Below are 13,005 nucleotides of genomic sequence, written 5' to 3'. Positions count from 1 at the left end.
AAAAAAAAAACTTAAAGAGCTACCATATACATGGAAATTGTAATTAAATGAAATTATATTGAATTGTTTAACTCAATTGATTCCACAGTTGTTATAACCCTAAACCCTAAAAGGCAAGACCTAATTTTTTTTAAATATATATTTTTAAAAAATGAAAAAAAATCATTTATATTTAATTCCTTTTTCAATAGTTTTCTAAGAAAATAAAAAAGACTCATTTTTCTAAATTAAGAGCCTCAACCAGAAAAAATCCCCTGTTAAATATCAATTTAGATAATTTCAAATGGAAAATTAGTTTCTGTAGTCACAATCTGCCTTGTGGCCTAAAAAACAAACTGAACTATGTGAATTTAAAATTTATGAAATAATCTCTTCATTATATACTTACAGAATCTGACTCAATATATATTGTCACTTTGCTTCTGTCTCTTGGTCCTAGAACTCTCCTCCTCTAAGGATTTCAATTTATTTTTTATAGCAGCTATTTTTGCAGTACGACTTGTCTGTCCCATGGCACCCCCACCACCAATGAGAAGCATCTTGTGCCCTTCACTTGCTGCTTTTGTAGACTTATCAGCTGTTTCCAGCAAGCACTTCTCGCCGGCAAGACGAACAACCAGCGGCCGGCCACAGGCAAACCTCCCATGCATTTTCTCCTTGGCTAATTCGGCTTCCTGCATTCTCACTTTAACGATGGAAATCAGAAATTGATAGAAAGTGACTTATGTAATGAGTGCAATCAACTTACCTCTTTTGTGCTATACTGGATGAAAGCAAAGCCGCGTGGCTCCCCGCGTTTTGGGCCACGTGTGTGCCATAAGAAGTCCTCAGAAATTATCTTTCCATAAGGAGAAAACATTTTGAGCAAAGCAGCTCTGGAAAGCATTGAAAAGAAAGTGAAAGAATAAGTATGACAGTATGGGCATGAAACACAGAACAAAAACACAGTCAAGTCTTGGTGGCTAGTTAGCAAATCTCACTCTGTAATTCTAAGATCAAGGTTACCAATATATAGTCTGCTTTCACTCTTATCATCAATATTCGCATCCTGCATTAAGTGATACATAAAATAAGTGTTACATAGAATTGACATGCAAGATAGCAAAATTCAAATGAATAATTTTAGGTACTTTCATATATTCATATCAGTTAAGAGGATTCTAAGAATTACAACATTTAAATTTATTCCTGAATGTATTGTTTCTATGAGATCGGATATGCTCTTTCTGAGCTCTATTTTAGGAGGATATCTTGTCAAACCCTTTTTGGTAATACTTTTTTCATTTTAATAGAAATTATTGAATATCTACATACCTACATTACATTTGATAGAGTTTGCTCCATGTAAAGATATACATGTAATGCTTCGACTAATACAAAAAAATATTGACAAGCCAAAAGCAATGCAAAACCTTAACCCCCTCAGACCATAATGAGACATTGCAAGACCTCTCAACCAGCCATGAAGAGCACAAAAACAAAATTTATAAAACTACACAATTAAATCAAATAGCAAATACACACATTGACATACCATGACAGCAAAGAACACAAGTGATACTTCAACCAAAACTCTGAATCATAGAATGTACATCATCCTGTAAATGAACAATCCAGCATAACGTTACTCAAAACAGCAAGTTCACAAATGTCATTGACATAATCAACTAAGATCTAGTCCACTGAATGCAATTCCATGATGCACAATCATCACTTAGCCAAACATAAGAGGCAATATTTTATATTGCAATCGCAATTTCAAAATAAAGTTGAAGTTAATTATATACATTATCAGTACAAAGAATTTTTAATCATTTTACCACATCATCTTATTTACAAATATGGCCAAGCAATGAGCTAAATTCTTGTTAGATGCATGTATATAACTTAAACTCTTTGCATTAACAAGACTGGAAGAAGAAATAAAATAAATAAGATAAAGGAATCCCAAGTTTTCCTAAATACCAATTACTTGCCAAGTTACAACCCTCTGCACTTCTGAAATGGCCCAGTTGCACATATTTCCAAAGGAATTTTCAACTACCCAAAAGCTAAAAACGAAAAGTTTTAGCATAATCCGTCCATGCTGCAAAATCAAATTCGCAAATTTTCCAAACGTGTTCATAAGTTCATTGCAGGAGCAGAATTACACTCAAAATTAAAATAAAAAGGAAAAAAAAAACCTTGAAAGAATCCCAATCAAATTACTCTGGATGACTAACTATACGATACATTCACCATTTTGTTTTCTGCGCCTACCAATTAACAATCAATTACATCATCCCCAAATTACCCATCTCGTCTACCTATATTTTAAAATAATAATTAACCCCTGACAGAATATTATTAAAGAAAAATTAAGAGATAGGTAGAAGGTTACCGTTTAATAAAATTCTGGTCGTCGATTGTGGCGAACAGATGGAAAAAACAACAAATTAGGGTTTTACCCCCTCACTCTGTATCTGATGCAGATTGCAGAAGAAGAAGAACCGAAAAAGAAGCAAACAAGGTCGCGTTTCTTCACCTTCCCATTGAACTGGTCCTCATGAAATGGGCCCAAACCCACGATTCAAAGTGCAGTTCCTCTTGGGTAATTATTTCCTGCACTCCATATTTTATTCCGCACCTCCATCACAATTTAATGAGAAAATAATATTTTAAACCCAAACACTTTTCAGAAAATGCCATCTACAATAGAAAATTTCATATTACACACTTAGGATTTCAAATATGACGAAGATAGTTACAAATAAAGCTAAATAAATATTTTGACACTAACACATTGCAAATGTTATTAGTAAAAATTGACTATAAAAAAATATTAAAACTCAGTCGAGATAAAAAAATATATAATAATAAAAACCAAATTACAAATTATATATATATATATATATAATTACATTTTGTAAATAAATATATATTTCTTCAAACTTTCATTTAATGTTATGATTTATTTTGTATTATAATATTGTAGATATATGGTAACATAAATTCTATATATTAAAAATGTTTGCCGTTGAAGATAATATATCTCGTAAATGAAATGATATGCTACTTGAAAATGGATAATCCTTTTATATATTTTATTACTAATTATCATACAAATTATTATAATGCCCTACTTGTACTATACATCATAAATGATGATACAGTGGCACATTTAATGGATGTACAATTGCACATGCATGTTTTTATGCACTTAAATTCTTAGCTATGATTTCGTCATGCATGTGTCATTATGTTATGCACATGTGGATTGCTTTAAGATCACTTTACTAATTCCATAAATTTCTTAACTATTATTTTAAATAATGGTCATATTATTCATTTAAATTAATATATGAGGCATTTATTTTTAAAACCCAAAATAAACACTGATGTTATTTATTAAAACTAAATCCTGATTAAATTCTTCATCAAATACATTTTTATCATGGTGTACAAATTTCTTCTTATAGACATCATGTTCATGAAAAAAAAGCTGTTTTATATCAAGAAGTGTTTGAGACTTTTATTTAATACAGGGAATTATTTAATTGTTAGATAAAGTAATAGTTTCAGCTACAAGTTTACTTTGAAACCAGAAATGAAAATTTAAACTTGAGATAAAGAATTCAAAAGCTGTATCACTTTGGTTTGAAAGTGTGATGCATTTTTCTTGGCTCTAATCTGTGACAGAGTAGTGGATGGCAGCCAAACCACAATTACTTGGAATCAAAATTTCTGTCAACTTTCTTTTCAACCAGTTAAAGATGCCAACCAAACAAGACTCTATGCCATTAATGATTGCTAAATAGATTATAACCAAACAAACCCCACCTACCAGTAAAAGTAATTGAATGAACATTCAGTGCAATTCCACTGTCTTACTATTATTTCTATAACCAGGAGCCATACATTGCCTTTTACTCAATCCAACTGCTTGATGAAATAAAGTCATATTTTCTGCTAAGAATCTATATCTTAATCTGAAATAAAGAATTTAAGTGCCTAAAACAGCTTCCACCATCAACTTTTTGATAGTGTGCTAGTATTTATCTTTCTTCCAGTGTTTACCCTCAAATTATTCCTACAACAGGCAATTTGAAAAGTGATCAGAAATGAATTTTAAATTTAATTTAACTTAATAAAATTGATTTATGCAATAAAGTTTATATTTATTTTGATATTAATTAGAAATTTGTCTTATTTTTTATGGATTGAAATTTTATTTTCATGAAAATTAATATTGACTTTCTATAAACTGTCATGCATTTTTTTTAGTCTAGGTAGAGTAGCAGAACAACTAGAAGTTAATAAGCAGTTATATTAATGTGTTCTAAGATTTGAAGTTTTATATTCAGTATGAGATAAACTATTCTTCAACTTTTAAAGGTGTTCATACTCTAATAAAAAAACTGCATTTCAGTTTCACGATAGCAAACGATCTTAGTATCTTTAATTGCAAATAAAATATGTTACCATTTATCTGTTTTTCCTATATTTTATTACTTCACAAAGGACCTACTAAATCTAGAACAGAACCAAAACAAACTGAACTACTCAATCTAGTACAGTTAGTCCAAACCAGCATCCAGAGACGACACATTTTGTGTGAAACATTCGCAAATGTTGCTTTTTAAACACGACCATTAAGAAAATGAATAGTAGTGGCAGCCACCTTGACTTAATGAGTGACTAAAATTGATGTGAATTTATTGTCTCTTTACTTTCTATATAAGCATTTGCTGCAAATCTTTCACAGTTTCTACTTCCATGTGAGCTCCAAATTCCTTGAGGACCGTATCCTCCTTTTTCCATGGAGACTCAAAAGCTAATTATACATCTCATTCTTCTTCTCCTTTGCATTCCTTGTTCATCCTCTTTCACTCCCATAGATAACTACCTTCTTAGCTGTGGATCACAGAACAATGCTTCTCTCTTCAACCGCATCTTCATTGGTGATTCCACCAACCAAGTCTCAAGTTTTCTCTCTGCTGACAAATCCATTTCCCTCACCAACCAAAACCCTCCTCCGGATTTGCCCATTTTGTATCACACTGCAAGAGTTTTCCCCAGCACAGGAAGATTCAGGTTCAACGTGAGAAAGCATGGCACCCAATTGGTTCGTTTTCATTTCTCACCTTTTAAAGCTCAAGGGTTTGATCTAAAAGCTGCTAACTTCAGTGTCTTGGTTGATGGTAATTTGGTGCTTAGAAATTTCAAGCCAAGTAATGGTGTGTTGCTTAAGGAGTTTATTCTGAAGATAGAGTCAAATTTACTTGAAATTGTGTTTAGACCTGAAGGTAATTCAGGTTTTGGCTTTGTAAATGCTATGGAGGTGTTCACTGCTCCTGTTGATTTTGTTATAGATTATGGAGCAAGGTTAGTGGGTCCTTTTGGTGTGGTAGAGTACAAGAACCTTTCATCTCAGGTTTTGGAAACTGTCCATAGGATTAATGTTGGGGGTGCGAAAGTAACTCCTTTTAATGACACCCTTTGGAGGACATGGATTCCTGACGAGGAATTTCTGGTTTTTAAGGATGCTGCTAAGCCTGCGGTGAGTAATCAAACACCAAATTTCCAGAAAGGAGGCGCCACTAGGGAGATCGCGCCAGATAGTGTTTACATGACTGCACAGGAAATGGACAAGGATCACGCCATTATAGGTTCACAGTTCAACATAACCTGGGATTTTCCAGTGGCTCCAGGTGGTGTTCGGCACTTGATTCGGTTGCATTTCTGTGATATTGTTAGTCCTGTTCTTAATTTGCTCTATTTTGACGTGTATATCAACGGGTATTCTGCATACAAAGATTTGGATTTGTCATCCCTTGCAGTCCATGTGCTTGCATCTCCGGTCTATGTGGATTTTGTTGCAGATTCTAATGATTCAGGTGTTATTCGAATAAGTGTTGGCCCTTCTGAACTGAGCGGTTCTAGGGGGATGAATGCCATTCTGAATGGGGCAGAGATAATGCAGCTGGTGAATGTTGTGGACTCACGTGTTGTTCCTGGGAAGAAGAGGTTATGGATATTGGTGGGTTCAATTGCAGGTGGTGTTGTTGTTTTGCTTTTAGTTATGTCTGCTTTTGTGCTTGCTCTCAAATGCAGGAAGAAGAAGAAGAAGAAGAAACCAAAACAAAGAACACTGGAAAGTGTAGGATGGACTCCTTTACGTGTGTTTGGGGGGAGTTCACTTAGTAGAATGTCTGAAGGAACAGCTTTTCCCTCTCCTGGTTCTTATGGTTATTTCGGATTGAGAATCCCTTTTGCTGATATACAATTAGCCACAAATAACTTCGATAGGAGTCTAATTATAGGATCTGGTGGGTTTGGTATGGTTTACAAAGGAGTGCTCAAAGACAATGTGAAGGCTGCTGTCAAGAGAGGCATGCCTGGATCAAGACAAGGACTTCCTGAATTCCAGACTGAAATAACAATCTTATCCAAAATTCGCCATCGCCATCTTGTTTCACTGGTTGGATACTGTGAAGAAAATTCAGAGATGATACTAGTCTATGAGTATGTTGAAAAGGGTCCACTCAAAAAGCATCTATATGGTTCAGCAGTACATGCACCTTTGTCTTGGAAGCAGCGGCTTGAGATATGCATTGGTGCAGCTAGGGGTCTCCACTATCTACACACAGGTTTCGCGCAAGGAATCATACACCGTGATATCAAATCAACCAATATTTTGCTGGATGAGAACTATGTTGCCAAGGTTGCTGATTTTGGTCTCTCAAGATCAGGACCTTGTCTCAACGAAACCCATGTTAGTACTGGTGTGAAAGGGAGTTTTGGTTATCTTGATCCAGAGTATTTCCGACGGCAGCAGCTTACGGATAAGTCAGATGTTTACTCATTTGGGGTTGTGCTTTTTGAGGTTCTTTGTGCCAGATCTGCTGTTGATCCACAACTTGATAGGGAACAGGTGAACTTAGCCGAATGGGCACTTGAATGGCAGAAAAAAGGCATGCTGGAACATATTATTGATCCTCATCTTGTTGGGAACATAAAGCAAAGCTCGTTGAAGAAATTTGGTGAAACAGCAGAGAAATGTTTGGCTGAATATGGTGTTGATAGGCCAACTATGGGTACTGTATTGTGGAATTTGGAATATGCACTTCAGCTCCATGAAAGTGACCAAGAAGAGGAGCCATTCGATGATAGCAGTGCTCAGGAAACAGTGAATGTGAATACTACGATAACTCCTGGGAGTCCTTCTAGCAACATGAGAAGAGAGGAAAATAATGATAATGGTTATTCAGACATAAGTGCTACTGAAGTTTTTTCTCAACTAATGAAGAGTGAAGGTAGATAGATATAGAATTGTCATGCAAATAGAGGCAACTCTTGATCATGTATAGAAAGGTTCACATGGAAATAAAGGTACCGAGGAGTACCTGTGCTTTGATAATTCTTTTCTTCATAATTTTTCTTGTGTTAAAGAAAACTGCACCAATACCAATATTAACATTCGCATATGGCAGCCAGTGATAAGCAAGACTCATTTCTAGTTTCTTACCTATGTCTGCATAAGCTATATTTTCATGATGTCTGTCACTGAAGGGATGCAAAGTATCTATAACAGTATAACTTTGTCTGTTAATGTTATGTAACCGTTCTATATTTATGAAGAGATGAATTAGGTATAAGTTGCATGCTTGTAAGTTTACTCTTACTATTAACTTTTATTTGACAAATGAAGTTGATTTTAATGATGTTACATGAGGTAAAATAGTTTAAAAAAATTCTTTTATTATGAATTCATTTGAGAAGACAAAATATACCATGTTCTTTATATATTACTTTCACCATTGTGAGGTAAGAAGAGGACAGGTAGGAAATCTTATGTTATTGTTTTATCCTCGGACTAGGAGAATGCATAAGCACATGAATGGTTTTTAAACCTAACACACTCCCTCATGGAGGAGGACTTTCAGCTTGAACCATAGAAAATGCTTGAAAATCCACCTTTTCTTGTCTTCTGATTTAACATCTATTTAGAAGAAGGAGGGTAACAAAGATCATATGCTAAACTTAATGGCCATATTTTTTACAGAAGCATTCAATGGGAATTCATCATACAGACACTGACACATTATAGTAACTATTAATAGGATACTGTAGAGATAGAGTGAATTTCTATTGTCTTTGTAAAAAAAAAACTTGTTTTCAAGGCTATTTTGCCAGTAATCATGAAAATATACTCCACTCGTGTTTTACAGATCAGTTATAAGTCACAACTGAAGGAAGTTGTTTCCTAACAGATGCTGTAGGTTCATCCAATCAGACACTTACAGGAATATTTGTTAGGAATTTATACCTCAAAGCTGCATCTGCATTTCACGTGCTATTGTGTCATATCTCGTTCTTTTTTCTCGAATATATGAGAAGATATTTACCAGCTAAAGAACATGTACACATTTGGCAGATCAATCGAACTCGTTCAACAATCTTCAATCTATTTCACTTGAAGAAAATGTAGAATCTCCTTTTCAGGTAAAAGGGTCAAAGAATACTTATTCAATTCTAGATTTTGTTGAAGTGATTGCCCCGCCCCCTCATTTTCTTCTCACTCCACTACTACTTTACAGAAAGAGAAGAATCTTTTCAGATAAGATTGGAATGATGCATAGAAGAATTTACACAAACACACACAAATGTACATGAATTACTATTACCCTCAATCAAAGGCCAACCTATTAAAAATAAGATTCCTAAACAAGTAGGACCACCTACATAAGCAAAATTGGCTTCCACCATTTTTCCTTTGCCACCCTTTAAGAGATTATTCTCTGTATAGATTTCTGAGCTCTCTCAGTCAAAAAGGCAAACACACTGTGCGCATATCTGCTGTTTTTTGCAATGTGGAGGCAATAGTAGTTTGTTCTCCACTCCTTTCTAAGCTTCACCATCAAACAAACACTTGTTAATGCCGTGGTCAACTTTGTTTAGTGGAACCTATGGTGTTCTTACACATGCAAATTAGATATTGTGAATGAGAGGGCACGTCACTATAAGTCTATGAAGAAAAAGTAATCTGTGTTATGCCTAAGAATGAGTTTGGTTCATTTATACAAGGATAATGATTTTTTTACAACATTTTAACATCATCTATTAGTTATTCTGTTATTGATTTAAAATTATTTCACAATTAATAATAATAATTATAAACACCAACATAATAAGTAGATGATGTTAAAATATTATAAAAAAAATGTTATTAAAGTATTATTATTCTTTATATAATTGCATCTTTGGGTGCATGTCCAAAGCATATGAGACGTAACTTTTTTAAACTATTTATAATGGCTTTTACTATTAGTACCAAACACGTTGCATCTTATAAAAACAATCTTTTTTTTTATTTTGTGAAATCAGCTGAAGTTTTGGTTGGGGGAAATGACAAGGTCTCCATAACCAATCATAAAATCTATTTACATGAGATTTTTTTATTAACAGTAATAGGTTATTAATATGATATTTTTACTATTATTTATATAGAAGGCTCAATTTTGGTCTATATATTTAGGACTTTATATTTATTTTGATTCAACTAAATTCTAATTTTTATAAAAAGAATCAATAGTCTCTTTTATTAAATTGTCAATTTTTGAAAGTGTCAATGTTAAAATGTTAAAATCTAAATCTAAATCTGTTAAAGTCTAAGTATGTTAAAGTCTAAGTCTGTTACGGGTTAATATCTGAGTCATTTTCTATTTTAAAACTCATATGAATATTTAAATTTGACATGTGAAATTTTTAAAGGTTTAATGTCTCGATAGGTCCTTATTTTGGTCCGAAATATTAAATAAGTCTATTTTCTTTTCGGCATATCAATTGGGTCCTTTTGATTGTAAAATTGATTCAACTAAAGGCCTGTTGTTAAATTCAACAAACGGTCGTTTAAATGATGCTAACGTCGCATGGCCGATTGAATGAATAGTTTAAGTGATGCTAACGTGGCATGGTCGATTGAATGAGTAGTCATAAGTGACATTAAAATTGAGTTTTTTATTAAAAAATTTGTATGAAGAGAGGTGAAATCAGATTGAGGGAAAGGAAAGGAGAAAATGAAAAAAACACTCGCTGCCGAATCCAGGGATCAAGTGGACCAAAATCCGCGACACCTCGCTCTTCCTTCTCCGAAGGCTTCGATTTACCTATCCCGTCGAGAAGATCATCGAACGCGGCCGGAGCGAAAACGTCATCGTAGCAGAACTTGGAGGAGTTGTTGAGGCCAAAAACGCTGTCAAGAATGTCGTCGTCGTCATGCATAGGTTTGTCGTAGACCGGTTTGTCATGAGCCGAGAGGTTAACGGACTCGAAGTCATAGGACGCGTCTGACTTGCCACCGCCGCTGAAGATATCGTCAAAGGAAGCGGCGTTGACAGAGTCGTGGCCAACCAAAGAATTGGAAGCTCGAGTGGACAGCAAACCTAAATCGAAGTTGACAGAAGATGAATTGTTGGACGAAGCTTTAGATGCTGCCATTGGCGCCGATTTTCCTTGGGGTTTGAACCCGAAATCGCTGGTTAAGAGACCATCGAAATTGTTCATAAAGAGAAAGAGAGATCTGGTGTGCGATGGTATCCTTCGCGTACTGTGCTGGATCCGCGGGAGGGTTCGATGAAGAGAGAACGTCACAAAGGATATAAAAAATTGTACAAACTAACCTGCGTTTCACTTTAACGTCTTTTTTTTAATTCATTTTTTATTTATGTATTCTCCTTTCATCTTCTGCTTCTTGTTGCTTAATACTGCCTCAGTTAGGTCGTCTTCTTCGTGCTTTGTCTCTTCACTTCTTCTGCTTTTCCAACTGTATTAAAAAATTTGTATCACAGTATTCGTCAAATTTTGTTTGGTGCTATTTTGGGATCGAATCTGTATGTTATGGATTCTTCACCCACGAACCTTGGCACTTCCAATCGAACAAAGAACGGGATTTTTCCCCTTCAAGCGAATCCTGATAAATCTGAGTTGCATATCTCAATTAAAGGGACTGTCCTTAAATTCTTTTCATTTTCCCCCCTTTGCCCTTCTGCCCTTCTCTCAATCTGATTTCACCTCTTTCCATATAAATTTTTTAATACAAAACTCAATTTTAATGCCACATGTGATAACTCATTCAACTGACCATGCCACGTTATCAAAACTTAAACGACCGTTTGTTGAATTTGACGGCAAGCCTTTAATTGAATCAATTTTACAATAAAAGGGATCCAATTGATACGCCGAAAAGAAAAGGGATTTATTTAAGATTTCGGACCAAAATAAGGACCTATGAAGACATTAAACCATTTTTAAACAATGTTAAGATAAATTTAATGAAAGACACAATATGAAATTATCATAATTCTTGTCTACTATTGTATGTGTAAATGTACTATTTATATGGTAATAAATTGAGTCTAATCTTTTTTCTTGGTTATAAATTTAAGGGTTAAATATGTTTTTAGTTCTTAATCTATCAAGCTTTCAAAGTAAGATACATTTTAATCCTCCTCGTTGGTTAACGGTGAAGTGACACGCCATTTTTTTTTCTGACCTGAGCAAATCTTTCCAGCTTTTCTGCCACGTCAATCTTTCCCACCGTCAATGCCACACTGCCAACACAATGTTGCGTCGGCCAGCCACCATGTCGTCGTGAAACTACCGCTGTAGAAACCCTAGCCGCCGCCATCCTCCATCACGCACCTCCACCATCAACACCCAGACGCGAGCAACCTCATCGCGCCACCACCCAACGGGAGTAGTGCCATTACGAGTTCAATCTCTTTGCCACCACTCTCCCTTTGTCATCCTCTGCAAGCTCGCATCGGACCACCACCATGAGCAACATTCATCACTGTCGTGAGCCTCCACAGCATAACCATCAGAATCGCAAAAACCCCCAATCCTCTAGGAAACCTACACCGTGAGACTTTTCCCTACGTCCCAAGCAACACCGTCGAACATTCAAATGGCGAAGCTCCTCCTCACTTGCAAGACAAAACCCATAAAACGCAAAAGCCAAAAAAACCCCAAATCAAACCCAGAAACTCAGAAAATTTCTTCTTAATTACGTTTTGGATCAACAAAATCAACAAAATCATGACCCGAATCAACAAAATCTGAAATTGGGGGTCATCGACAAGGTGGAAATGGAGATCGAAGCCTCGAGATTTGAGGGAGTTGAAGAAGAGAGAGTGTGAGGATTTGACAGCGAAGTCATCGAGCAAAACGAGAATGCGCTGATTTGAGGGTCGCTCTAGGGTGAAGGAAGTGCAGAGAAGATCGTGGGGGTGAAGCGATGGGAGAGGAAGGGGGAGAGAGGTGAAGTGAGGGTTGGCATGGGAGGTGATAAGGAATTAGATATCGAAGGCGTCACGTAGTTCCTGGAAGAACTACCGGCAGTGGCCGCAGGGGGCCGCGGAGATCGCGAAGGAGTCCAGTGCCGTGGAGGGCTAGGTTGGAGAGGAGGAATTGCTTGGAGATGGAGTTTAGACAACACTAGTGGAGGGAGATTGACTTCAAAAAAAAATGATGTGGCATTCTACCGTTCGTTTGATTTGGAGAACGATAAAATTATATTTTCCTAAAGGAGGAGACTAAAATGTACCTTACTTTTAAAAAAGAGACTAAAAGCAAATTTTAGTATTTAGTATGATATACACTTTGTCTTTTAATAAAATGTATTAATTGACATTATGCTATTAAATATTCTTGATGAGTAAGTTATTGTGTAGTTTATATGGTTATTATATAAAAAAAATTTTGTGACTTGTTAATTAAAATGTATTATATATATATATATATATATATATATATATATATATATATTTTAAGATAATTTATTTTAATGATTTATTATTGTATGAGTTGTTGTGGTAACTTGTGATATACACTACTAAATATAAATCTAAGTGTGACATAAATATTTAAAAAATAATAAAAATTTTATTTTAACTTTTTCATTTGTAAATACTTATATTTATATTTTATGTATACTTGCTTAGGTTTTATTTTGTGTTGAAATTT

At 34.9% G+C, this 13,005-nt stretch overlaps 1 protein-coding gene and 1 pseudogene across 3 annotated transcripts; one reads left to right on the top strand and one right to left on the bottom strand.

The window, feature by feature from the left end:
- Nucleotides 1-243: 243 nt before the first annotated feature.
- On the bottom strand, nt 244-2,538 carry LOC124830990 (RNA-binding protein-like RNA recognition motif protein). 3 transcript variants are annotated; one of them, XM_088112129.1, is made up of 6 exons: nt 2,381-2,520; nt 1,966-2,086; nt 1,535-1,598; nt 981-1,048; nt 749-875; nt 244-674 (listed from the first exon to the last, which is right to left on the bottom strand). In XM_088112129.1, exons 3-6 carry the CDS (start codon nt 1,535-1,537, stop codon nt 399-401), a joined length of 474 nt encoding a protein of 157 aa, XP_087968255.1. In that variant the 5' UTR covers nt 1,538-1,598; nt 1,966-2,086; nt 2,381-2,520; the 3' UTR covers nt 244-398. The 3 variants fall into 3 exon arrangements, with proteins under 3 accessions (XP_087968255.1, XP_047160832.1, XP_087968256.1); XM_047304876.2 differs by lacking the exon at nt 1,966-2,086 and having other exon boundaries at nt 2,381-2,538; XM_088112130.1 differs by lacking the exons at nt 1,535-1,598; nt 1,966-2,086 and having other exon boundaries at nt 2,381-2,517.
- Nucleotides 2,539-4,410: 1,872 nt separating this feature from the next.
- On the top strand, nt 4,411-7,613 carry LOC124830988 (putative receptor-like protein kinase At5g24010 pseudogene; annotated as a pseudogene).
- The last annotated feature ends 5,392 nt before the right edge of the window (nt 7,614-13,005 follow it).

Source organism: Vigna umbellata, chromosome 4 (assembly GCF_029865625.1).
Source record: "Vigna umbellata cultivar VRB3 chromosome 4, Vumbellata_1.0, whole genome shotgun sequence".
NCBI classification, from domain to species: domain Eukaryota; kingdom Viridiplantae; phylum Streptophyta; class Magnoliopsida; order Fabales; family Fabaceae; genus Vigna; species Vigna umbellata.
This window is presented reverse-complemented; position numbering and strand designations above follow the sequence as displayed.